Source organism: Triturus cristatus, chromosome 11, assembly GCF_964204655.1.
Source record: "Triturus cristatus chromosome 11, aTriCri1.1, whole genome shotgun sequence".
Taxonomy (NCBI): domain Eukaryota; kingdom Metazoa; phylum Chordata; class Amphibia; order Caudata; family Salamandridae; genus Triturus; species Triturus cristatus.
Window position 1 is genome coordinate 63404785 of NC_140594.1, and position 27999 is coordinate 63432783.

The 27999-nt window shown below is 45.9% G+C and overlaps 1 protein-coding gene across 5 annotated transcripts in view; it reads left to right on the forward strand.

Moving 5' to 3' along the window:
• Positions 1-27999, forward strand: part of LOC146783245 (uncharacterized) — a 312026-nt gene that overhangs the window by 260213 nt on the left and 23814 nt on the right. For 4 of the 5 annotated variants that reach the window (XM_085633267.1, XM_085633265.1, XM_085633268.1 and 1 more), the window contains one exon: positions 6939-7081. In XM_085633267.1, coding sequence (XP_085489393.1) covers positions 6939-7081 — 143 coding nt within the window. The remainder of the gene's footprint in view (positions 1-6938; positions 7082-27999) is intronic. The other variant, XM_085633266.1, reaches the window with a different exon arrangement.

The following is a 27999-nucleotide window of genomic DNA, read 5'->3' on the forward strand; positions in this document are numbered from 1 at the left end:
CCTCGAGCAAGGAAGACGTCCGGACGTTCCTGGGGATGGCTGAGTTTTACAGCAAATTCATACCACACTTTGCCTCCAAGACCCACCACATGAGATTGCTCTTAAAGGATAAAGCAGCGTTCCTGTGGATGGAAGAGCAACAGCGGGAATTTGAAGAGATGAAGAAAAACATCAGTGAGGCGGTGCCCATTCAAGGGTTTGACCCAACGGCGCTTACCGTACTGACCACGGATGCCAGCGACCGGGGACTTGGCGCGGTACTCACGCAAAGGACCACTGGAGGGGTGACATCCACGATCAGTTTCGTGTCCCGAACGTTGGCTCCCAATGAAAGCAGGTTCAGCGTCATCGAAAAGGAAATGCTGGCAGTAGTGTGGGCGATGGAGAGGTTCCGGCAATTCCTGTGGGGAGGAAGATTCCTGCTACGCACGGACCACAAGCCACTGGTGAAGGTTCTCACATCCAGCGGACATGAGCATGCCACACCGAGAATCGCCAAGATGACGCTGAGACTCTTAGACTACGTATACGACGTGGAGTACCTACCAGGGCACAAGAACAAGGTAGCGGACTACCTGAGCAGAGCCGCGTCCAAGGAAGTCTCAGAAGTCCAGGAAGAAGGAGGATGGGAAGAATATGCGGTGGCATGCACAGGCGACCACGAGAGAGCCATAAGTGGACAGGAATGGGAAATGGAATACGAGAAAGATGAGAAAACTAGAGCAGTTAAGGCGTATGTAACCAAGGGATGGCCGGACAAGAGGTTACTGGAGGAAGAACTAAAGCAGTATTGGGAGGTCCGGGAGGAACTCTCAGTAGGGGACAACCCTTGCTTTTTGTTACGAGGCAGCAAAGTAGTCCCCCCACACTCGCTGAGGCCGCACATCATTTCTATCGCACATGAAGGCCATTTGGAGATAGTGAAGACAAAGGGAAGAGCGAAGGAAGACTACTGGTGGCCGGGCTACGAGTGTCCCGAGAATCCATGGGAAGAAATTTCGATAGACGTCCTGGGCCCAATACAAGACACCAACGGCGTCCAAAAGTACCTTACGGTGGTCATCGACCGTTACTCTAAGTGGCCGGAAGTCCATGTGGATGACAATGCAGAGACGGACACTATACTACAATTCCTCACCGAGGTATTTAGAAGAGAAGGCATCCCCAAAGGGATCCTAAGTGACAATGGCCCGCAATTTACATCGACCAAGTGGGAAACGTTCATGGACAGGAATGGCATCACGGCCGGGCACAGGCCGATTTACCACCCGGCAGGGAATGGAGCCGCGGAAAGGTTCAACAGGGTGATTATGGGGTCAGTACAAGCAGCGATCAGTCAAGGGATTAATTGGGAAAGGGAGCTGAAGCGGCTATTATGGGCCTACCGGATAACTCCCGCCTCCACGGGATACAGTCCATTCCGGATACTGAGAGGGAGAGAGCCCTTCACGAAAGACAACGTGGCTTGGAAGAGACTCACAGTACAAAGTCACTGGTCACCAGCAGTCGTACGCAGGAACCTGGAGAGGGCACAAGCAGTGTACACAGAATATTATGACACGAGACACAACACCAAAGAGGTCGCACTAGAGAAAGGTGAATGGGTGAGAGTTAAATTACCAGCACCAGGAAAGAAAGGTGACAGCAAGTTCACACCTCCGTTCCGAGTGGAGGAGCCATACTCCAGGTCTGCCCTGCTAAGTGATGGGAAAGTATGGTCCCAAGATCGCATGGCGAGATGCACTCGGGCCAACGAGAAGGAACCTGGCGGGGAAATGAGTGACACAGGGGCGGCCAGCACCACGCCGGACCAAAGGACAGAACGAGGGAGAGCAGGCGAAGAAGAAGGCAGTCCTCAGTCAGGGCCAAGGAGCAGAGGAAGAGAGGGAAGCACCGGACAAGAAACGGGCACCCAGAGGGGGCATGAAGTGACAGAACGGAGCAGTGCAGAACTCAGGGGAGAGAGTGAGAACTCCTACCCAGACGGAGCTGACACCCCGAATGCGGGTGAAGGAAGCAGGAGGACACGGTACGGGAGAAGAGTAATGCTACCAAGGAGGTTCGAGGAGTTCAGTATGGACAACAAGTAAGACTGTTCTGATAATAGAGGGGGTAATGTATGTTGTGCTATTGTGAAAGGGGGAGATGTGGTGTAGCGGTCTAGTCTGCGACGCACACTGCGTGTGACGTCAGCGGACTTCCGGCGGCGGCCATTTTGGGTTCGCATTAGCGCGCCGAATTTAAGCAGATCGGAGCTCTGTGCCGGCGCTCCTGCAGTGTGACAATTAAACAACGTTACCCTCGCAAATCGTGTGGTGTCCCTTATTTCACAGCGCCACAGTGAGGGAACTGCTTCATTACACTCTAGACCTACGTAATGCGAAAAAATTACTGCTTGAGCCCCCACCTTCAAAAGGGAGCGATCAATGGCTCAATCCTTCTCAGACAATGCGGTCAGAATCTGGAACTCGCCTCCTCCACTACTCTGTACCACCACCTCTACTCGGACTTTCAAAGTTGACCTCAAATCTCTTCTCTTCAAACGACACTTCCAGAATTAATGCATCCCTTTTCATGCCCCTCAAGGAAGTTCTTACAATGTTGTAAATATGTAATCTATGCCTGTACGATCCAAATCCTATTGTGTTTTTGATTTTTGTGTGACTGTCATCTATTGTTTTATTTTACTTTTTCATCCATCTCGTCTGTAACGTGTAAGTATGCAAATTTCCTCATGTAATGGGCTTGGTTCTATTGTGAAATGCTCTGATACCTTTGGGTAAAGTCCTCGCTATATAAAATTACATTAAATAGATAAATAAATAAGTCTGATGGTGCCCTGGCTAGGGGTGTGCCTGGAGTCACCAGAGCTCCTGTGCTTCAGTCAAGAAGGCAGCAGTGCCGGTCACGATCGCTTTGTAGATGATGCAGCTGGTTATGAAGATAGTGCGGGCTGGCAAGGTGAGACAGTGGAGTTCCATCATGGTGGGGCAGATATGATCACATTTCTTCATTCTTAAGCGTGTAGGAAGCTCATGGGAGGAGGAAGGCAGTGAGGAGCTTGAGTGGCTGGGGAGTAGGGCCATTATCCGGATGCAAGAGTACAAGGGCTTGGACGGCAGGAATGGTTTCACTTCCTTGAGTACAGAGAGGTGGTATCAGACCATCTTGGTTTTGTTTGCAGTAAGTTCCTTGAGTATGAGATTGGTGCCCAAGGTGCAGAGTGAGTGACTTGGTGTTGTGGGTGCCAAGTGCTGTGGTGTTGTGTGAACATTGGGGTTTGAATGCATCCAGGTTCATGCTGTTAAGCCTGGTTTGGACTGGTTGTTGTTCTTGGCAAATAGGAGGAAGTCTGTGTTAGCTGGGTTGAGCTTCATGTAGATGCTGGACATCCAAGACTGGGGGGGGTGCAGGCAGTGTTTGAGGTGTTGGATGTTATGGATTCAAGGATACTTTCAAGTATAACTCTGTTTTCGGCATACTGGTGAAGTTTGATGTTGTTCAGGTAGTCTCGGTGGATCTTAAGAGCACTTCTCTCTGGGGCAGGAGCACCCTCTCAAGGCTTAACCCAGGCAGCTTCCCGTCAGAGCCAAGGCTTTGTGGACTGCAAAGTGTGGTGGCTGACACTTGAGAGAATTGGGACAATTCAGCTAAAAGTGTGACATTCTGTGAACAGTCAAACAGGTCTCCTTGAAGGCCACATCTGAGTGGGTCACAGCGTGTGATGCACACATTGTTGTCGTTGTAGTCTGGTTTGGGCTTCGGAGAGGAGCCCAGATCTGGCACAATCACTCGGTCTCTCATGAATTCCCAGGCTGCAGTGACCTGAGGTCCCCTAACAGGAAAACAGGTGGAAAAGTTGGGGAAGATTGTATCCTTTTGCCCTGGCTTGTCTATGACTGCTACTTTTTTTCAACTTAGTCTTATTATATTAGAGGGGATGTGTATGGTGCAGGCCTAGCCCAGATGGGCTTTGAAAAGGCGCGAGATCACCCGCTGGGGCGTGTCGTTTATAGAAGCATGGATGGGCATTCATAAAGTATCAAGGGTGATTGCATGTGTAGAAACACATGTATTTTCGAGCGGAGTGGGAGAAGGCTCAGTGGAAGGTCAGGGTCTGCATGCACATACTTGTGATGGGAGAGAAGAAGGATTGTTCCAGAAGTTCAGGTGAGTTAGGACAGGCTGCTTATCAAGGGGAAGATTGTTTCAGAGGATGTGGGAGTAGTAGAGGAAGGAAATTGTACTAATTTCTCACCTTGGGGATCTCCAGTTTCACAATGTGTGTGCTGGAGAAGGCCTATTTTCTCTCTCCTCACCTTTGGGATCTGCAGTGAAGGAAAACAATTTTTCTTTTCTTGCCTTGGGGATCAGTAGTGGAGAAGGCCTCTTTCTGCACTTTAGGAATCTCTGATTTGATCAGGTGTGTTTTAAGAAGTAACTAATTATCAAGGGATAGTGTGGGAATGAGAGGAGTAGGCCACCCGGAGATTGTTCCCTCCTACTATTAATCAAAAAACAACAAAAAATGACAATCTGAAAGAGAGGGTGACCACTGGGTAACTAAGGGTTAATTAGTGGGTATGCACCAAGATCTAGTGTGTGGGTTAAATAAAATATTAAGAGACAAAGCCTCACCCATCAACCTAGGTGGCATGCTTCATAGTTGTGGCTTGCCTCCAAATCGTCCGATGTTTTTTAGGGGCCAGACGGGCTCCCAAAGATTTAAGAGAGAGCTTTGGATGGAGTTTAATGTAACTCCTACTTATGGTACTGATATTCAATGCACAGTTAAAAACCCTATAGAAAGACCATATATTGTTCATTAGGGGTTACTACGGGGATATTTAAAACAATGATATTGTAGATGTTAGGTATATTTATTAATCTTATATTCCACATGGTCGACATGTTTCGGCTGTTTTTCTAGCTCTAACGGGTCTCAGGTTAACACTATCTGGGCAAAGATTTCACTTCATTAGTACCACTTTGCCACCCAAATGCAGAAATACGCAACACAAAGGTGATCAGTCAACCTTTGTGAAGGGCCTTCACCTGCTTTGCAACTTCTGATCTGCTTGTTTAAATCTGCATATTATGCAGCCGGTGATGCATTATGTGATGAATGCGTCCAATCCATATTTACACGTAAAATGAAGCAACATTTGCATAAATCCAGTGTCCATGATTTAAACAGCCTATTTATGGATTAACTGCTGTTTTACTCCAAACTGCAGTCCTTGAAAGTTACAGAGGCCAGTTGTCAGACAGATATGTGGCACTCTAAGGCAGGGGACTCCAACCTTTTCTGTGATCAGAACCACTTGGTCATTAATAATCATCCCGAGCTACTAGTATCATTAGATTTGTAATAGTGACCACATCAGACAAGGTTGCATTGATCACCTCAGGGCATCAGACAAGGTTGCATGAGTGGTCACCATATGCAAGATTCCCACCATTGATCACCTCAGGGCATCAGACAGGGTAGCCAGCAATAATCGGAAAAAATCAGAATCGATGCGCAGTGTCTCTACATGTGAGTTACGTAACAGCCATAGATGGAATGCCCCTGACACTAGGGTAATATTATTGGTAATAAATCTCCCGAACACCACATGCTTTATCACCCAAATATGAACTTTAAAAAATCCTTTTCAAAATTCAACCCTTATTCTCCAAACATCAACACATGTGTTCTGAAAATAGATCAATCAATCAGCATTTGTAGAGCCCCTGGGGGTATCTGGGTGCTGGTGTGCGAGGTCTCGGTTGAAAAGCCAGGTCTTGAGGAAACGGCAGGAAGAGGGAAGAAACAAGCAGAAAAAGGCAAGACCGACAACAGAAAAATTAGCAGAAAAGGCAAAACAGAGGGTCGAAAAACAAGCAGAAAAAGACAAAACAGGGCAGAAAAATGAGCAGAAAGGGCAAAACAGAGCAAGAAATGAGCAGAGGAGGCACAAACAGAGGGCAGCAGGTAGACAGGCAGCAGAGGGCAGTGGACTTCGGGCAAGCTGGACAGCAGAACTGTTGCAAGAGGAGCTGGCACGAGGACCTGTTCGATGAGGTTGCCCTGCGACCTCCATTCAGTAGGTCCTGGGGGGTGGGTGGGGTGCTGGGTGGCGGGAGGAGGGAAACAGCGAGAGGAGGAATCCAGTAGTAAGAGGGAAGAAATTATCAGAAAAAGGCAAAACTGAGGTCAGAAAAATTTACAGAAAAGTCGAAACGGAGGACAGAAAAGCAAGCAGAAAAGGCAAAACAGAGGGCAGAAAAACAAACAGAAAAGGCAAAATAGGGCAGAAAAATGAACAGAAAAGGCAAAATAGGGCAGAAAAATGAACAGAAAAGAGAAACTAGCAGAGGAGGCACAAACAGAGGGCAGAAAAACGAGGACAACAGGCGAAACAGAGCAAAGGAGGGCAAAACAGGGCAGGAAAATGAACAGGAAAAAGGCAATACGGAGGGCAAAAAAACGAGCAGAAAAGGCAAAACGGAACAAGAAACGAGCAGAAGAAGCACAATCGGAGGTCAGCAGGTAGACGGGCAGCAGAGGGTAGTAGACTGCGGGCAAGCTGGACAGGAAAACTGTGTAAGGGGGAAGATCGCACGAGGACCTGCTCATACACATTTACATCTCAAAATTACACTTTTTATTTTGGTATACATAAATTAAATTCAACCTAGCAAAAGTTTCCAATTTAGTAAGCTGGACAGCACACAGGAGAGCTACTTTCAGGTAGCTGGAGCGTTACCAGTAGCTCATGCGCTACTAGTTGGGGAAGCCTGGACTAAAGCACCTCTCACAAGGCAGGAGGACGTGAACAGAAAGTAGGTAAAGGGGTGTTGGGCCAGAGACTGGGTAGAATAGTATCTTATCCCACCCCTCTCACCTCAGCTGTTGTTCATAGTGATAACACTGTATGTTTCTTTTCTCTCAGTAGAGTACATAGGGGAGCAAAGTGACCGGCGTCCTGGGATGGCGCCTACCTCCTCCATGAATAAATCCGGAAGTGACGAGGTCTTTGTGATTTCAGCCGGGCAAGGTGCCCGGGACTTCGACTTTACCTCCTATCCTGTCCAGGTTGGTATAGATGGTGTCATAATTTCTTGGTTACGTGATTTGTGTGTGTCATCAACCTCTGGAGAGTTGAACAGAGGGTTTAGTTGGGGCCACTTGTTCTGATGAGGTGGCGGTCTGCATGCATCCTCCAGCTGCATAGCTTCATGTGCAACACATATTTCATTATTTCTTAAAAAGACAGGAGGCACATTTAGTGGAATCAGTATAACCTATGACTCTATTAAGCAACACCCACTTGTTGTTAAGTTGCACCTGTTGTGGGGGCAAGTACTAAGTTCAGTTGCTTCTTACGACAATCTTAATGAACAGCTTAAGTTTATGGAATACACCAAAAAAAGACACCAGAATTTGTTTTCATAGCCTTAGTTTTGCATATTTTGTGTGTTAACAGGCCAGTGTAGAAAACGTACATATTCGTTAACTGGTTTTATAAATACTATCTACATTCATTTTAAAATATTTTTCCTGTGTCTTTTTTTTTCTCCAAATCTCTGAAAACTCAGTTGAATTGTGCTCCTTTTCATGCTTTCTGCAACATTTACGGCTGGACATTCAATGCTTTATTTCAGCTGGTGGTTTCCAGTGCTGGGCACCGGCACTTAATTGTCAATACTGGCGCTATTGATAGCTGCCACATGGTGGCACTGTTTGTGTAATCTAGAGACAAGCAGTTGTTTATTAAATCAATATACATTAAAAACAACCAATATCTGTCGCCCAATCTATTCTTATAGCTGTGGTGGGCTCGACCAGTCCGAATTGTCACACTTGTTGAAGTGTGATGGTTAATGGTTGTTTAGGTACTGTCATTGGCGGCACTGGCAGTGCTAAAACGTGGTGTAAGCTTTGGTGGCCTCCTGACGAGGGCCCTGGCACTTAACTGTGGACATAACAGTTGTAACTTAAGGGTGCAGATTTGTGGGACTAAAAGATGTCTGTATATATCAAAAGGTTAGACCTGAGTGGGTTTGTATCATAGATGTGAGACATTTCCAGAACCCCTCCACTGACACACATTCGTTCACCCATAAGTGATGCATAAGTGGCTTACGGGTGCTTAAATTATACACACCTATGTAAGTCAGGCACACTTAATTAACTAAATTACACCAGATATTTCAATTTCGTTAAGGCATATATGTTGGACTAAGTCCCCATTCCAGGATTTTAAGTCAGAAAATGTTCTTTTTAAATCAGCCCTAAGGTGTATATGAACGGCGTTAGCAATAGGGTTAAGTACACGCAGATGAGGCTTTGGGTCCATGAATCTGGAGTTATGGCTCATTAATTGCACAATGTGTTATTTGTGTCACCCTTGTAGTGTTATGGGCCACGAAACCATCTTAGTATCTTAGAGGGTTACGAGCCAAGTGCATGTGTATTCTGAACTGAAATGTTAGCAATTCATGTTACTGAAACAAATATATAAAGATCTATCTCATACACGCTCAGTAGAGAAAATATTTTTGAAGAATACCTCAAAACTACTGAATAGAATGTTTGTGTTTCTTCAAAAGCCTCTACATTGGTGTCACATTTGGGGGCGTCCAGCTAAGAAATCGTTATGTTGTGCAGTTCAGGTTTAGTCCATTGCAGCTTTCACTAGGAAAATCAAAAAAATACTAATATAGGGACCTTTGCCTCCATGAACTCCCCCTTTTACAGTTTACCGCGGTTATATATTCAGAGTAGTCAAGTCAAGTCAAAAGGCAACGTTTATTTAGACCGTTGGCATAAAAACAACATAAAAACATCTTTCATAAATAGTCTAAATATCATCACAATTCCATCATTAATTCCATTGGATGGATACCCTATATATAATGTAATAAAGGCGTCACAAATGCCCATACAATAAATATCATAATAGCATTATACCATGATGTAAACATTACCAGCACATCCCTGCTAAAAATAGAATAAAGTTTAAAAATGATTTAAAAATGTATATTAATAAATAAACCCAGAATGGTAAATTTCATACTTTAAATTCACTATAAGTCTAGTTCAATTCATATCTTTGTTCACAAGATCATTTTCCATAATACAGCTTTTTACAGCCTTCATATATCTACCGATTGCAATAGCAATATCAAGTTTGGGCATATCGGTAAGAAGGTCTATAGAGTGGGCCGTGATTCAATACCGTACTTTAAAAACATAGGCCGCAGGAATAATTTCCGCCGGGCTAGAACTGTCATACAATTAACTACTATATGCGGAATATCACATTTTGTTCCTAGCATGCATCTACAATTGCCATCGGACTGCATCATTACTGCTCTTATCTTGTCATTTATTCTCCAAGGGTTGATGCCAATTCTTAATCTTAAAATTTCGCTCCTGAGCCAATAATTAGGAAACGTATCAAGGTACGGGTACCAGGCATCGTTCTGCCAGGTCATGCTCATAAATTGTACCTATTTTTTTTTTTTTCTTGCTCAGGTACTCAACATCTACCCTCCTAGCCGCTACCTGCCCTTGGGATCTCAGTATACTCTTAGTAGTTTCTACCTGGAGTGAGTGTGGGCAAATTCTCACATTCAGATTCTCGCACACCATGTGCAATTTCCTTTTTGTCTCGTGGCTCATTTTAAGCTTCTTAGCTGGATGCATTGCTACGCCATTGGGAGACCTTTTGTACAGCACCTGGGTCCTGGCGTTTCCAGAATCTTATCTGTGCTATTTGAATTTGTATGCCCCGTGATGTTATACCTACCTCCGCTCTAATGGCCTGAATCGTTGCTGAGCCTGGTAATAACAATAAAGTTTTTACGCACTTCCCTTCCTCTAGCTCCCAACCATATTTACCGCTTAATTCTAGCACTTCTGCACCGTACAATACTTGGGGGGGGCGGGGGGGTATCATCACACTATAGGCCTTTATTAATGGTCTGTGGGACACCTCCCCATAATCCCGGTTACATTTTTTCAGACCACATACCGATGTGAGGGCCTTAGCTTTCTGGGCTTCTAAGTGTGTGTGCCACTTTAGGGAACTATCGAACCAGACCCCTAGGTACTTGTATTCCGTCACAATTTCAAGTTTTAATGTGCCCAAAAACCATCTTCTCCTAGTGTCTCTTTTCCCAAAGCCTAAAATTTTCGTTTTATTCAAATTTACTGTTAAATGCTTTGAGGCACAGTACTCATTAAAAGCATTTAGCATTCTTTGGAGCCCTATCTCAGTCTGATAAAAAGATCACAAGGTCATCTGCATACAATAAGCACGAAAGATGTTTGCCATTCATTTTCGGGCTGGCACTTCTTTCAAACTCTGGGGCTGAGGGTAAATCTGCTAGGAAAATGGCAAATAGTAAGGGAGCCAGCACACAACCCTGTCTAAGTCCATTCTCAATAGCTATTTTCAACGTCAAGGACCCCACCGTATCCTTGATGATCGACCCAGTTCCCTCTGTGTAGCTCTTGAATTACGACCAGTAGGTCTTTCAGGATATTATATTTTTCCAGAGTCTCCCATAGGCATTTCCGATCCATTAGATCAAATGCTGCCCGGAAATCCACAAAGCAGCAATAAAGCTTCGCTCTTTGTTCAATTGACTTTCGTGCCACTGCCCATAGTGCAAAGCAGTGGTCCATTGTGGAGTGACCCTCCTTGAAGCCACCCTGTTCTACTGGCACAATCGACTCTTGCTCCACCCAGTCTTTCAATCTGCCTAGTATTATTTTAGCAAAGACTTTCTCCCCTATGTCCAGCAGATTATTCAATCAGTAGTTTTTGGGGGATTTCATGTCTCCCTTCGTATGCACTGGTCTGATTATAGCTCCCTTCCAGTTCTTGCTACGAACATATGTGACAGAATTTCAGTCTACCAATGTAACTGAGACTTTATTATAATAGCGGGAAGATTGTCAGGTCCTGCTGCCCTGGTTAACTGTAGCTCATTTATAGTGTTCTTCACATTCTCTTTTGTGAAGAGTATTTTTAAGTCTTTCCATTGTCCCACCCCACTGCTGTGTTTCTCCTATTTCTGGTGTACTACGTGTCCCATACAGTTCCTTTAAATATTCTTCCCATGCGGCTTCTTCTACCACACAGTTCATGGCCCCAACTGGTTGTCCTGATCCTGCCTGTATCAGCTTCCAGAACTTCCGTCCATTTTGTGTTTCGATGGATTCCAACAGATTTTCCCAGCATTTCTCTTTATAAGTCCTGTTCAAGCTTCTCACTAACATTTTATATTCACTTCTCAGTTTTCTAAGTTTAATAAACATAGCCAATTCATATCTGACTCTGAGTGATCGTGTTTCTCTCCTTATCTCCCTTTTCTTCTTTAGGCATTCTTCAGTGTACCACTTGGCCTGCCTAATTGGGGTTATTTGTTGATTCTTTACCCTTATGATCATATTTTTTAATTTGACTCGAAAGCACTGCACTACCTGATCGATTTTTACCTCAAACCATTCCAAATTTTGCCCTCTGGCGCTGCCCAGATCTAACTCCTGTTGTAATGTTACCAGTTTTGAAATATATTCTTCTGTTAATCTCGTTGTAACCCACCGAGGATACTCTACTTCTTGTGGGATTACTGTATCTCGTGAACTTGGAGGCTCAATTGCGACCTCAATCTGCAGATAATTATGGTTGCTACCTTCCCTTTGACATACATGGAACCCCTTAATTGATACAAAGTTCCAGGCATGGGTAAAAATATAGTCTATTGGGCAAGCCTGTGAGCCTATTTTAAAGGTTTTCTTTGCCGGGCGATCTGTATCCATCCTACCATTCCGACAAAATAGACCTTTTGATGCCAGATACTTCCTTAAATGTACATCTTGTCTTGCAGGGGTACTATCCGAAAAAGAAGCCATCATTATATTATAGGCTTTCAGTAAATCCTTAAACCAAGGATCTATCTTACTTGGGTTCAGTTTATGGTTAAAATCTCCCAATATTAGAAACCTATCGTTATTATATTTTTCACATAACAAATCAATATCTTCTTTAAACAAAAACATCTCAATACCATATTTCTCTTGGCTCTCCCATTGCATATAGACGTTTATAAGAACCAGGCTTTCACACTTTCTGTCTGAGGCAAGCATGGATATTCTACAAGCAAGCAACCATTTACAATCAACTCTTTGAGACTTAGCATCCTTCACAATTTTGGTTGATAATAGGGTCATGATCCCTCCTGTTGCCCATATCTTTTTTTCTTGGCTGGTCTGTGTAATTGAACAAAGCCATCAATTGTTGGGGTTTTGTCGCTTAGCCAAGTTTCTTGTAAACAAATGATCTCAGGACTCCAAGCTAACTCACAGACAATTTCTTGTTTTACAGATCCTCCAGGACCATTTATGTTCCAAGATGTGATCTTCAGGCTCGGCGACAACCCTTTGTCCTATTCTATGTCACTTAAGCAGTCATCTTCCCCGTTGTACCACTGGGAGGGACCTACAACACTACTTCCATGGCTCCGATTCCCCCATAGTTTACAAATATCTGTATTGTTAACCACTATATTACGGTTTCCATTATCTTCCCCCTCATCCTCTAACAACCTTACCTGTCTTTTTCCTAACCATGCGTGACAATTTAGGAACTCTCTCCCTTGTTGACTGCCCTCCTCTAATTCTTTATCTGGGATTATCCTTCTCCCTTCCTTCAATACTTCTTGCTCTGATTTCACAATTGCCACCTTTACCAGATCAGAGTATACTAAGACATTAGTAATTTCCTTTGTTTTATAATTATTCCTAAACCCCACTTGACGCAGGTCTTTAGATCCAATGCCTCTCAAGCTAGGGCATTTTGCAAATGAATGTAGGAGCCAGGACCGATTTAGGGGTATAATCTTCCTTTTACCCCCCACCTTTTCTATTTGTACTGGCTCAAAATATAGCCACTTATTACCTGCAACCTCCGATCCTTCATGCTTCCCTGGTAATTGTTCTTCCTCGTACTTACCTTGACCATACTCCTTTGTGCTCTTATTTCCCTAGGGTTATCTTTCCTTCCGAGGTTTTGCCCTAGAATTAATACTTTTTGGCTCTCCCTACTGGTTTTCTGGGGTGCATCTAGTTGTGCCTTTCTTAGTAGAGCTACTTCGTTCTTCTTCCTTACTTTTTCTACTCCCTTCCTCTTTCCAGCTTCCCTTGGGTAATTTGATGGTCTCTTCCCTTGGGACACAATTTCTGAGGGACCCTTTTCTTCATTCCCTCTTTTTTGTGCCTTTACCTCCCCCTGCTTTCGTACCTTCCTTCCTAATACTAGGAGTCTTGTATAATTAATAGACCTGTACCTGGGATAATCACCCCGTCTCTTTATCAACATTGGCCATCTTGAGATATACACATCCTGAGTTTCTTCGGGTGACCCCCCCCAGCAGGTTTCGGGGGCTGTTGGTCAGGGACTGATCTTATTAACGTTGGCATTTGACCCCTAATACCATGTAGCTCACCCACAATTTTATGTAGTTGCTTTTTTGGGGTTTTTTAAGATATCATTGTTTAACATTGTAACTTCTAAGAGTCCTTACAAGGTTCTTTGCAACGTCAACATTATGTCCAACATTGAAGCCGATGGGGCTGCTGAAATATCTAGATCTAATGTTGTATTTCGGACGGACCCTTCTGTCGTTTCAATTCTTGGGTTACCCGACTGCTCCCTACTCCTATTCAGGTTTACCCTGGGAGCTGTTACTGGAATATCATCCTGGTCAGTCCCTACTCCGATGCTGATGTTCTCAGTCGGGTCTATCGCTTTTACTTCATGATCCAGTAGCGCAAACTTTTGTGGGGATGAGGACAGACGAGGTTCTATAAGAAGTTCATTTTGACCTAAAAGTGAATGATTAACCAAAAAGGACAAGTCTAGTATTTGAGCGCACTGATCCATTGAGTTGTTCAATTTCTGCCGATCTATCTCTGCCTCCAGGGGTTTCAAGGGTGAGTGGATCCTTTTGAAGGGTTTGCTCACAAAGTCCTTTATTGACTTAGATGCTACCGTGCCCCCTTTTGTTTCCTGGGCAGCACCGTTAGCATCTTCCTTTGTTGCTTCTCTCACCGGAGCCCTTTTTGTGTTTACTCTAGGGCTTTCCATGCCCTACTTTCCGTAGTGTGCTCATTTGCCGTGTTCCCCAACCCAGTATTCTCTTTACCGGCTTTGTTCTTCTTTGGGGCCATCTTTGTTGGCACATACTCTGAGTTCCTTGACTACGTAGCCCGGAGACGATGCTTGAGTGTGGATTAGCTCTGTTCCAGCAAAAAGTGTCCTTTTTTTTTTTTTTTTAAATGCGTCTGCTGTTCTTTTAAGCCGCTATTACCAGCCTACTACTATATATTTAAATTGAACAGTTAACCATTGTTAGAGGTACTAAAGTAAAAGAAAGATCAGCCACTTACCTCTGTTGTGCCAAGCTACATGACCTTGTCTTCTGCCGTGCCACTGACTTTGCCACCCAGATTCCTTCTTGCAGCGTGTGCTAAATCCTTGTAGGGTTCAGCCCTTAATCTCCTTCGCTATCATTGGTTCCTTTGAGATTCCACTGTGCACTTTCCCCCTTCCTCAAAGCCTTTCACTCAGCCAGGAGACAGGGGCCAGGGGTCTCTTCTCCTCCCTCCCCCTCCCCCCCCCCTTTGAGCGCGCTTCTCTGAGCACAGGTGTTCAAGCTATCGACGCTCTGCCCGCGGCCCCCAAGACCAGCGTTCGATCCTGAGGTCCTTTTCCGATTCCCTTTAGTTGGGCCTACCGGCAGTAGCAGCAGCGGCGGCCTAGTCTCTCTTCCCACAGGTGCGCAGCTCTGCGTGATGGCCGTCGGACGTCCGGCGTTACACGGGTGGGCGTGGCAACGGCTGCAACGGTCAGTCAAGCTACAACAGAGGCTACCGCGGTTATATATTCAGAGTAGGTAAATTTTTATTTGAAGGTTTGTTATAGAACTGTGAAGAGGCACCAACTTTTTATCCTCTCAAGTACCTGCTTGGAGGTAGGAAATTGGTTGCAAAGTTATATACTACTGTGGAAACATGGTGTGTCCTTCCTTTTCCCATCTCCTCTCTCGCGATATATACATATGTATCACACAGTGGCAGCCCCTTCTCTGTAGTTATAGTTAGGTCAGAGTTTCCATTAGAGGATAATTTCTTGTTTTGCTTTTAACTTTGCTGTTGGCAAACCTGCATGAAACATTCCACAAAACAGTTCCACCTCAGCCTCTTCCTGAAAACAATTGCGATGACCCATTAAGCGGGGAGCAGGAACAAAAAAGGGGGAATGGGAGGGAGGGGGCAACATTTTGATTTCCCATGTTAATTCCCATAAGAAATCTTGTTCTCTGATACAGATAACAATGGCTCAAATATTACCAAATTTGGAAAAAAGTTAGAACTTTTATTGGAAAGCTCACTGACTTAAGTCAGTTAGCTGCTTTCAAGACGTTTAAAGAGGTGCTTGAGTTAAGTTTCAAGGGGTTAAAAAGTTAGGTATATATGGATGGTTAGTCCGGTGGGACTCCCGCAGTACCGTAATTAAAAATAAAAAATAGGGCCCTCAGATTGTCAGAGGGAGGCTTTTTCTCCCATCAGTCCTTTTGATCCTGTGGGACTGCGCACAGCAGTGGCTGCTCCTCTACTAAGGCGGAGGAGTGTTGCTCCACTGAGCAAAAGAAAAATAAATTGATAATAACATCTTGTTATTATCATTTTTGTTTTCCTATTGCAGTCAGTGGCTCTTGGGGTAGGGCAAGGCTGGCCAGAGCAGGGGGAGGAGGGGTTTACATTCCCTACGTGCAAAGGACTGCTTGGCCGGCCCTCTTAAGCTAGCCAAGCAGTCATGCTCACTTTGCATTATTTCTTTTTTTGCATTTTTCTTAGGACTCCAGACAGAGTCCTGAATCCTAAGATGGCTGCCACCACTTCCAGGTTGAGGTGGTGGCAGCCCATCAGATCTCAGCAGGAGATCTGTCAGATCCGCTGAGACTCCACATCCCTAGATATACAATTTATTTTAGCATTATTTGCTGAAAAACTATTAAACAGATTTATACCAAAACACAAAAAGCACTTTTTCTAGACCAAGATCTAGCTTTTGGACAAATTTGATTTAAATCCATTCAGTGATTTAGGCTGTAGCTATGCCTAAAGTTTCTATGGGAAAACGTGTTTTGCCCCCTCCCCCCCCCCTTTTTCTCAGCCCCCACTTAACGGATCACCCTGAAACTTTCCATGTACAAAATAGACAAAAAGTTGCGTTTTTTTTGTAAAGTTTCCTGGAGATTCGTTTAACGGCAGCAAACTTATTAGAAACACAAAAAAGCCATTTTCAATGGAAACACAATCCTAACTATAACTACAGAGTGGCCAATGTATATAGTACTACAAATGTTTTGTAGTATGACTGGGAACATGGGTCAAACTTTTAAACGAGGTGTTGAACTATTATAGAGAATGTGTCGGCTCAGGATCGTCTGTCGCTCTTAAGTTTGTCTCATCTGGTTTCTAACATGTTTACCGGTACCCCTAACGTTTTAATGTGTAAAAGCTATCAGAACACATTGGTGTTTGTAAAATAGGTTTGCACCTCTTTAAGGGATATACGTGAAAGCGCTGCCCTCTGCTGGTTAAGTCTGTCACTGCAGCTATAACTGCTGCAGGAATCCTTTTACAGCACGCGCATTAGAGTGCGCGAGCCATCAAAATGGAGAGAGGTCTGTGCTTTTGTACTCAAATTGTAATTAGGCCCATCACTCTCCCTACTGTTGCACCATCCAACCATATTCAGAAGGTGTGTATATTTACACAGTTGTCTGTACTAACTTTGCACTTTTTATCCCTTATCAAGCACAAAAACACTGAGCTACGAAAATAGCACAACTGGAATATCTAGGGCCGAAATATCGTGAAGAGTATGTAGAGGCAAACATGCTGGTATTAACTACACGCAGGGCTTTAAGTGGGCCGGGTCTCACCGGTGCTGAGCTCCAACAGTCTTTTAAAAGGGGCCTAGAAACGGGACTCTATCGGGCTCTGTTTTGTGCCCTCGCACAGGTGGTCCGTTTTTTCCAGACTGCAGTGAAAGCAGGCGCTCTGCTCACACTGCTCACTTCTCACTAGTGGAGAAGTTATGACGTCATGCCACGTGAGCCTTGTAGGGAAAGTGAAATACTTTGAGTCATTTTCTCTCTGGATTTCCCTTCTCTTTTTAGAAACTAAGGAGCAGCAACATTGTTTTCGTGTCACCAGGGCTTTAAGTGGAAGCTTTTTCAATATTGTATACAAGCCATAGTTGCTGCTTATTTATCTTATGCAACTAACAACCATTGACAAACCCAATAGTCCTGACTTGTTGTAGGTATGATGTTACTTGTGTCATATATCTAGATGCAATGACAGAAACAGCAAAATGCAAGTCGGGCGGTACGCTATGCTATGCACAGATTTTTTAACTTGAGTGTTTTTAAGCCACGCCCTTAGTTACATTGTCCACGCCCCTTTGAGAGACCCCCACCACCAGTTTTTTCATCCCACTTTAAGCCCTGACTACACGTTTGTGTACTTGTATAGATTGTCACGGTACACATGTGAAGCTAGGAACAGGAACCAAACTTATCTACACAATATTGTGGGCTTTGATATTCTTGTTCCCATATCTTTGTAGCACAGTATTTAAAACTGGACATTTTAGTTCCACAGTATCCCACATTGTAAAAGTGCCACTTTACAATATGTTTCTATAAATAAGGAGGATTCCTGCGAAGCCTGAAAATTGGTTACAGAAGTACATCCAGATAACCTATTTTTAACATTGTACAACATTTTTATCAATTTTTGTTCTGTACAAAAATGCTTGTTCTGCCAGGTGACCACCTCGGAGTGTTGAAAGAAACACAACAGAGAGCAAAAAGGGGAGGGGCTGAATACTGAGGGCAGCTATAGATTGCATACAGTCGCCCTGGTACTGTATGCAGAGCATGCATGTCGTCATATGCTCACTTTAGCCATAAAGATGCCGCGATTGCTAACCAAGAGAGCGAGCCCTTGGGAGTGAACGGATCCGCCCCGAAGCATCAGTTCTTCTTATGAACCCCAACATTTAGGAGGCTGACCTTGGTGGGGGGGGGGGGGGGTCAAGCAAGGCATGAGCACTCTTGGAAGGGGACAGGGCCATATTTATGAAAACATTGTGAATGTAGCATCAAAGATTCATGTACCACTTGCAATGCCTTGAGTATTTATGAACTATATACACTACAGATCTGTCCATTATTGTGCAATAAGCAAGGTTTTTGAAAACCGTTGTTCACAACAAACACCTCATTCCTGTGAATTACAAATTTCAATCAATAGAAAAGCCTAGATAGTATTTGATTGCCTTCTCATTCGTTAATTAAGTCTTTTCCGCCCTGCATGGTACCCCGTAAACCCGTGCCTCCAGTACCGCTCCGCATCTATTTAGAAGTTTGAGTTTGTCCTCATCTACTATGTGTGAATGGCACCCCGTACCTCACTACATACCCGTACCGCTCCTCACCTACGTAGAAGTCGGTGGCTGTCCTCATCTGTCGTGCATGGTACCCTGTACCCCACCCACTGCGTCCCCTACCCCCGTTCTCCAGCGTAGAAGGTGGTGGCTGTCCTTATCTGCCGTGTGTGGTTCTGGTACCCCGGACCCTTAGTACCTCCTGTACCGCTCCTCACCTGTGTAGAAGTTGTGCCTGTCCTCAGTTCCGTGCGCGGTACCCCGTACCCCCAGTGCCTCCCGCCCCCTCCTCACCTATATAAGTTGTGCCTGTCCTCAGTGCCGTGCGCGGTACCCCGTACCTCCCGTCCTCTCCTATATAAGTTGTGCCTGTCCTCACTGCCCCGCGTGGTACCCCGTACCCCCAGTGCCTCCTGCCCACTCCTCACCTATATAAGTTGTGCCTGTCCTCACTGCCGCACGTGGTACCCCGTACCCCCCCACCCTCCTCACCCTCCTCACCTATATAAGTTGTGCCTGTCCTCAGTGCCGTGCGCGGTACCCCGTACCCCAGTGCCTCCCGCCCCCTCCTCACCTATATAAGCTGTGCCTGTCCTCGGTGCCCCGTACCCCAGTGCCTCCCGCCCCCTCCTCACCTATATAAGTTGTGCCTGTCCTCAGTGCCCCGCGCGATACCCCGTACCCCCAGTGCCTCCCGCCCCCTCCTCACCTATATGTTGAGCCTGTCCTCAGTGCCGCGCGCGGTACCCCGTACCCCCAGTGCCTCCCGTCCCGACCTATATAAGTTGTGCCTGTCCTCACTGCTGCGCGCGGTACCCCGTACCCCCAGTGCCTCCCGCCCCCTCCTCACCTATATGTTGAGCCTGTCCTCAGTGCCGCGCGCGGTACCCCGTACCCCCAGTGCCTCCCGTCCCGACCTATATAAGTTGTGCCTGTCCTCACTGCTGCGCGCGGTACCCCGTACCCCCAGTGCCTCCCGCCCCCTCCTCACCTATATGTTGAGCCTGTCCTCAGTGCCGCGCGCGGTACCCCGTACCCCCCAGTGCCTCCCGTCCCTCGCCTCTGTAGAAGTTGTTGGCTGTTCTGATTGCCGCGTGGTACCCCGTGTCCGGCCCTTTTTATCCCTTTGATTAACTATCTTATAATATTGTGAGTACTTCCGTCAGATACTGCTACATAGTTCTATCTTGTTGCTCGACTTCGCCATAATGTTTTTATGCATTGTGGCGTTGCTATTCTTACCATCGCCCGGAGCAATTTATTAAATCGTCTCTTTATGACGCTGTCTTTTCATCTTGTTTTTAGATACCTGCGCACTTTATCTTTATTTTTTGTGAATAACGGTACCGTTACTTAAAGTTCTCACAGACTGCACCTTGTGTAGTTCTCCCTGAATAGCAGTGGAGTGCTAACAAGCTCCTAAGAGAAAGTAGGTGAGAGACTCATTTAGCCCAGGTGTATCGCCGGTTTTGTGGTTTTATTAACCAGTTTTTATGATGATATAAAATAGTTGTCCCATGTTTTTATGATGAGTGTGTATCTTTGCTTTACATATGCTTGGCACATTGCTATGGTTTCAAATAAGTGAAAACAACACAATGTACTCACTTGCTTCACTCTCTCCACTGTCCGCAGCGCTCCATCACTTCTGCTAGGGCGATGGTCTCTCAGTACCCTCATACACCCATCACCAGTCATTGAGTCTACAAACATGCCAGGTTACTTCATCTAATGAAGCCTCCTTCTCGGTCAACTCTTACCCCATGAAGAGTAAAGGAAGCATTTTGAGCGATCAGATGTCCATTCTTGGTTGAACAATAGAAAGTGTAGTTGCCGAACCCTGAAATCCTAAAGTCGACATATTTCTAAAACTGAAAATTAAAACCGATACATGTCTTTACTGAAACGCTAATATAATGAGATATTTGTTTTGATATGTTTACTATAAACTACAGACAACCCAATACCATAGCCGAGAATTCAACTTAATGTAGTAGGCTGAATACTTTATTTTGGCCAAAGGCCAAGCAAAATGTTCAATTGCCTATACTCAACTGTACTGTATTGGGGAGAGGAGTTGGCCGAAAGGCTCGGGCGCTCGACCTCGGACCTGAGGAACTGGGTTCGAGTCTCGGCAATGTCGCTTAACATCCTGTGATTCTGCGCAAATCACTTAATCTCCCTGTGCCTAACAAGAAATGAATGTGTGTTCTCATGTAATGTAACTGGTGCTATGTAAAGGCTCTGATACCTTATTGGATTCGGGTCAAGTTTGCGCTATATAAAACTCTGCAAAAAAAACAAAAAAAAACCGTGATAAACACCTGTATGATATGATCTAAAATTCATCAAGCAATATATAGAATATTCTCAGTAAAATGGTCATCAATCTCAGGATAAAACACTATAAGCTGGTCACTAAGTATTCCAGTACATCCCCCTGATGTATACATATTTAAAATCAGCGAAAACTTTGTATGATGCAATCAAAATAAGATAGTTTTGTATAATTCAGAATGCTTTTCCAATTAAAAAGGTGCGTTATTCATTGTGGCGTCACAGCTGTAGCCCAATTTTACTTCTTATAATCCCTACTATAAACAAATATCGGGATAAGGCAACTATTACATGCGGTACGGTTCTAGCTGTCGATGCATCCTGATGCTTCCTGAATCCCACTGTGTCGCACAACGGATGTATCCAAGCATATGCTGGGCAGAAGAATAGGATATATTCTGTGCTTTCGCTAGACCTTAAATTGCATGTAGTGCATAAAGGGCAGTTGCAGTCTCCCTTTGTTCCCCAATTTGATGTATAACTCTTGATCTGCAAAGTCTCCAGTGTCGTACCTTAATTACAAATACGGAGTTCTTGCTAGATGTGGTTGTACATTATCAAGGAATTCTTTGAAGCTTGGGTTCATTTTTATGTCTCGCCTGACCCAGCGCAAGCGCTGGTCTGGCGAGACTTTTTGTGAGGGCTCAAAAAAGTGCTACCAGGCCAGCCTAGAGCTACAGTGCTTGATCGCCATCACTTTCACTTTCGCGGCCGCACGGCCGCTTTGATGTTTGATCGCGATCACGTTCGCGGCCGCACGGCCGCTTTGATGTTTTCCATGACCCAATGCTTGTTTTTTTCTGTTTATTACTTTTATGTAGTAATGGTGGCACCCGTGCTTTAGCTTAAACATCTTAGGCTAAAGTCGGGTGCTGAGATTGCTTCAAAAGTAAAGAAATAGACAATTCTTTACTTTTGAAGCAATCTCGGCACCCAACTTTAGCTTAAGATGTTTAAGCTAAAGCACAGGTGCCGCCATTACTACAGAGCAGTAATAAACAGAAACAAGCATTGGCATAGCCAATAGGTCTTGCTTTTGGGACCTTATAAGTATTTAGTTATGCAACTGTTGCATGGCTAAACACTTGTAAGGTCCCAAAGGCGAGACCTATTGGCTATGCCAATGCTTGTTATAGTTAGAAATTGGGTTGTTCGCCTTCCCAATCTTGGGTCACGGTGGAGTACATTCAGGATGCATGACCAAAAAGTTTTCTTCAATACATTTTTGCAACTTGATGTTACGCTGTTCGGCTCGGTCTAGTATGAACTGAGGCCGAATTCTATTAGCCATTTCTTGACCACTCTTAACCAGGGGGAAGTGAGACATCTATCAATGGCTAGGGGTTCTCTTCCACCATCTCTATTTTCAGCTAATTCTGGTATTATCCACGAGCTTTTCCAATAAAGCAGTGGTCGCAGTGTTGCAATTTGCCCTGTGTGCTTCATGTTTAGATCTTGAAACATTGGGACGAGTGGTGTTGATGATGGCAGCCCCATTACTCTCCTCACAAACTTGTTTTCCCCGTTTGTTAGTTGTTTAGTGTCACCAATACCCCAGAGTTCTGATCCATACAATGCTGCTGCCTGCGCCTTGCATTTATATAGTTCTAGGGCTGGTGTCAAGGGTTTGCTTGAGGTTAAGCTGTACTTTTTGAGGACAGCTACTGCTCCCTGGGCAAGCCGTAAATGAGCGGTTTACCTGCTGTTTCCATGATAGCTTAGAATTGAGTAATATCCCCAAGTAAGTAAGATTTGGGGCGAGTTCAAATTTTTGGTTGTTCAACTTGATGCTTTCGCTGAGCCTTTTGTTGTTCAAAAATCATATATGGCCAGATGTAGAAAGCCATTTTGTGGTCCAAAACCATGAAAATTGCAAAATCACAGGATTTGAAACTGCAAAAGGATTTGAAAATGAGCTAGAAACCCACTATTTACAATGGTTTTCAGCTGGTTTTCTCTGCCACCATGTGATATTGGCTCCTCCTAGGGAGATCGTGTGATTAGAGAAGATATTGTGTGTCACACGGTGGCACCATGTGAGTTGGCAGGTATGCTGTCCTTAAGGATGGAGGGACCCTGCCCTCCTCTTTTTTGCAGACATAAAGAGTGTCTGTGAGGCTCCGCATAGTTCAGCCTGAGACACACGTTATGTTGAGGTCAAGCAACCTGGCGCTGTACATGCGCAAAATTTGCAGGAGCCTGGCTGCCTGAACTTTGCTGGGCTCAGAATTTCACAGCCCTGTGGGGGTGACCTCGTTAGTCCTGCAAAATGCCTCGAGGTCCTCCCCCTCATGACAAAGGGGCGTGTCACAGATCAACTCGGACCTGGGTGCTTCATTTTTAAGCCCTGAAGTGCCCAAGACCCAGTGTAAATCAGTATTGTTCGTCACAGAGTGGGGTGGGATCAGCAACTCTCACTGATCCCCATCCCTCTCTGTAAAGAGTGAGGCACTGTCACCTCCTATCATTGGCTTACCCATGGCAAGGTCAGCCAATGAGAGGAGGTGGCCTTGCCATCATCCAGGAACCCCTGAGACTTCCCTCCGGCCACCCAATATCACCGCAGCAGCTGGTAAGTTTTTTTTTTCTTTTTTATTGTTTAGTGTGTGCATGAGTGTGTGTGAATGTATTAGTGTGTGTCTGCTGTTAATGGGTGTGCACGTGTTTGTGAATGTATGTTTGTGTGCTGGTAAATGTATGGGTGTGAGTGAATGTGCATGTAGATGGGTGAGTGTGAGTATGTATGTATGTGCGTGTGGCCTGCCACCACCCCACCTGTTCAAATTACCAGCTGCCGCTGATCAAAAAATATGAGCAGGTTTTGCCATGCAGGGAGCGTACAGACCAGGAGCCCTTCATACGTCTTTTGATGATGATAAAGAATTCAGGAGTAATGTCGACAAGAACAGCAAGGTGGTCGACAAACGTAGAAGAACGTAACTTCACCGTAGAACGTGTTTCAGGCAAATACAATTGTAAGGCAGACGTTTTGTCTTGAATATTGACTTGTGTGGATGACAAGCTCAGGAACGTTTGCCAGAAAAACAAAGTTGGGTGGCAATATTTGGTCATGGTGGTGGACCAACAGATGGTGTTGACTTACGTTAGTTTGCGGTCGTTCAGGAGGAGATAAGAGATGGCGAGTGGGGAAACAGCAGTTACCAAATTCATTCCACCTAAAGGATGAAGAGAAACACCACTAGTTTTGATCACATGAGTATGAAAAGATGTATTTAACTAGGGCTTCCAACAAAAAGACAGAATAGCCGTTCTAGCCGTTAGTGCGCTACTAACTTTTTTCCCCAATAGGACTTCTGGAACGTTCCTTTGTTGTTTGCCATCTGCTTGGGTTTTAAGACTTATTGTGACCGCATTCTCTTATGGCTGTTGTCTAATTTGCAACAGACATAAAGGGACCAATAGACACTCCTGGTTGATGCAATTAATATTAATGATGTACCATTGTAAATGGTTGAAATGTAGAGTTTTTGTAAATGTAATGCACACTATGTAATAGAATTTCTGAAGAAGATTTTTCTTTAGGAAAGATACCTAGAACAACTTTTAACAGATAAAGTGGTGCGATTATGCTGTGGAGAGATGTGTATATTTTTTGTAATTTTGAAAAAAACTTGTATCAGTACAGATTGTCAGCATTCCTAGTTCCAAGTAAACAACACATTTATCTATTGCTTCGTTTCTGTTGACATAAAAATTATAAGATTTAGATTTCAAGGTGAGCATTCCCCTTTACTCTTCCCTCAGTTCCCACCTCATAACATGTGCAGGGTAAAGCTCTAAAAGTGGTATTTGGTGTAAATGTTGCCATAATTTGGTTAGAAAAGATGAAATGCTAAAGGGGTGCATGTGGTGTTGCGGGCTCTAGGCCCACATGCTGGTGAAAGACCAACACAGACACGGTGGCTATGGTTATTCAACTGGCCACGTGCACCCGGGCCCTTTTATTAACAGGTTCACGTCACTCGTGACGCCTGTGAGAAATGCGTGTGGGGGTGCAAGTGTGTCCACTCCCATAGGGGAGTGGCTACTAACTCTGTGTCTGTCGAGACACTAGAACGTGTCTCGCAGGACACAACATTCCTCCCAAATTTGAATAAAAACAAAGGCTCCCGAGTCCAACCTGTAGGGAGAAACAACAATGAAATATACACCACAGGGTCCATCAGCTTCTCGGGTCAGGCATCCGAAAGACAGCAGACAAGGACTGGTGACTCCGACTGTAGCAGGGCAACCTCAGCGGGTACTCCTAATTTAACCCGGGGTGACCCAGGACACGAACACCGGTTTAGAGATGCCAGCTGCACTCTGGTAGTGGGCCAGTGGACACATGTCTTTTAGTCCCAGGTGGCTTCCTTTTGCTGACATTGAGGATGGTTTGTGGTGGGTAACAACAGTTCATTAGCTGGGTGCGTCAAGATCATGGTTGAAGTCCATGGTGAAAGTTCACCGAATCATTGCAGGATCGCCTGAAGTCTTTGTTAGACTGTCTTGCTGTGTCTGGTGACCTGTCGGTGGGGCAAGTCTCTTCCAACTCTCCCGCCTGGGGAGGCCCTTTGTCGGGTCTGCCATGGGACGGCTTGGAGGCTGCGCTGGGGCTGCGTGTGTGCCGACTGGGGGCAGCTGCAGGACCACTTGGGAGCCGGTACCCAGTCGCTCGCACAAACCTTAAGGGTGTGTAGGTCTTGGTCAGGACATGCTCTCGCTGCGGCAGGGTTTTGCTTATCAGCAGGTTTGGCAACAGTGTAGAACTCCAAACCATTTGCATTCAAGATGGTGTCGGTTGACGCACTTGATGAGGACTGGCATAATGACATTGCCAGCCGTGTGGTGAATCTGGACGATGGCGGGTGATGACTTGCCTTGATAGTTGCAGATGTTTAGTCTGGAGTCGATCACCTGAGGCAGAGAGTGGCCAGGTACCTCCATGTCCTTTGGGGAGGCACTTGAATCCATGTACTTGGACTTCTTGGGCTGTTGATGATAGGGGAGTGATTGACACGCTGAGAAACGTGAGGCATGAGACTCGGTTCGCGCAGGCTGTGCGGCTTACTCTCGGATTCCCGCTGTGCGGTTGCCAGTTCCTTCTCGGGTTATCACCTTCTTCCCTTGCTGTCACTGTGCCAGGACTCGCTCCTTTTGTAGCACGGGTTCTCTACATCGTCTGGCCTGGCCACTCACGACTTCCCTTTCTGACCTCAATCGGTTGTCCGATTCTTGGTGTAGACCTTCCGGTCACACTTTCATGTTTCTTGCTGAGTGTGGTGTCATGCACATGGCACTGATGATGAAGCTGCCATTGGGCCTGGACAACAGGTGGCGATGATCAGCTAGGAGAGGAGGTGTCTGGAGGGACATCGTAGCTGTGTGACTCTGCCTCTTCTGAATCTGTTTTTTCACCTCTGGCATTTGTGGTCAGGAGCAGGGATGCCTGACACTCGGGGCTGGACGGTCGGTCTGTGAAGCGATGGAAGCAACGCGGTTTGCGCTTGCTGCAGCTTACTCTTGCTTCTCCCTTGGTGCTCCAGGGCCGTTGGTACGCCTTGGTGGCTGTCGGGTGTCTCTGGGTTGTCTTGGCTTGGGGTGCTATGAGTTCTTGGGCTTCTCCGCTTGTTCTCTCTAGCGCCCCTGTGTTTGTCCAGCTCTTCTAGGTGACACGATTGCCACTCTTCTTTTGCTTCTTCTCCGGGTGCACTGACATGCACAATGTTCCAACAAGGCCAACGGGGCCTTTTAACTTCACTGGTCTCTGGACCATGCAGGTGAGACTTCTGTCGCCCTTCTCTACTGCGTGGCGAACAGCCACTCGTCTTGGGTCCTCCTTCTTCAGGCAGCTTCTTGAAGCTCCGACTCCGGGTGTTCCCTCCTCTAGGATAATAACTTCCACGGGCAGTAGGGAGCTGTGGTAGTGGCTGGCCACTTGGAGTGTGCTACTCTCCTCTTGCCTGTCTTGGGTCATTGACGACTCAGTCTCGAGGCAGTGTGCGGGAGGCCACTGTGCTGTGTTTGGCCCCCTCGGGGCTTCGTTGTTGCTGTGGAGATATATGGGATCTCCCTGCTGATTCCAGCAGTGCTTCCTTTCTTTGGAGACGTCGCTTTTCCTCCTGGGCGTTTACCTGTGCTGACGTGCTTCTGGATGCCAGTGTAGTGCACCTTGGACTGCACATGCTTTGTCTTTTCTTGGGCGCCCTCTTCTGGCACCGGGCGTGCCTGTTCTTCCTCCTTGCGGTGGTGGTCGTTCACCCTTGAGACGTTGCTGATCTGGCTGGTCGTCCACTCTTGCCGGTGGGGGCTTGTGTCGCAGTGTCGTTGCTTGATGTGCGCACGTTCTCCTGGGGCTCTTTCAGTGTCTCTGCACATTGTTTGGGTACGGGCAAACCTTGGTAGGCTGGTACCTCTCACTGACACCTTGCATGCCTGTGCTTTCGCTTGCAGTAGTGGATAATCGCTCCTACAGGCATGCAGCCGTGTCCTCTCGATTGCAGTGTCGGCAGATGGCTGCTGGGGGCTGTGCGGCCTGCGATGCCCTTTATGTCTTTTGTGGGTTTGCTGGCTGTCTGGCTTGTGATTCCACTACCTTGTGTGTAGCTGGACTCTGGATAGCTTGTACTGTTAGTGGCAGCTCTGGGGTCTATATCAGTCGATGGCATGCTCTGTATGGCATGAGTCTCTGTCTTGTTGGCGCTCTTTAACTGCTGACTGCCATCATTATCTGGTACACTGCCACACTTGTCTTGTAGGTGTCACTGCAGGCTATTCCTTGATGCATGTGTCTGCGCTGGCCACTAGGTGGCGCTGTCCTCACTCACTGCAGGCTGCAGTTGCCTCGACTCTGCATCAGGTTGGCACGTGTGGGTGGAATACGGCCTGTAGTGCACTCTCCCAGGGCTCCAAGTCTCCAGGCCTCTCTCTCTCTCCACCGCGCTAGCCACATCGAAGCATGCAGAGGGTGCCAGTGTGGTGAGGCAAGCAGCTAGGTGGCGCTGTTTATAGCTGTCCTTGAAGGCCGTGCAGTCCGTCCTTGATTTCAAGCCTTGAAGAGTATGGAAGACGCCCGTGCTGCCTGGGCAGCGCTGGAGCCGCAGCAGCCACCTCTCTCGTGCAGGCAGTGTTGCGCGTC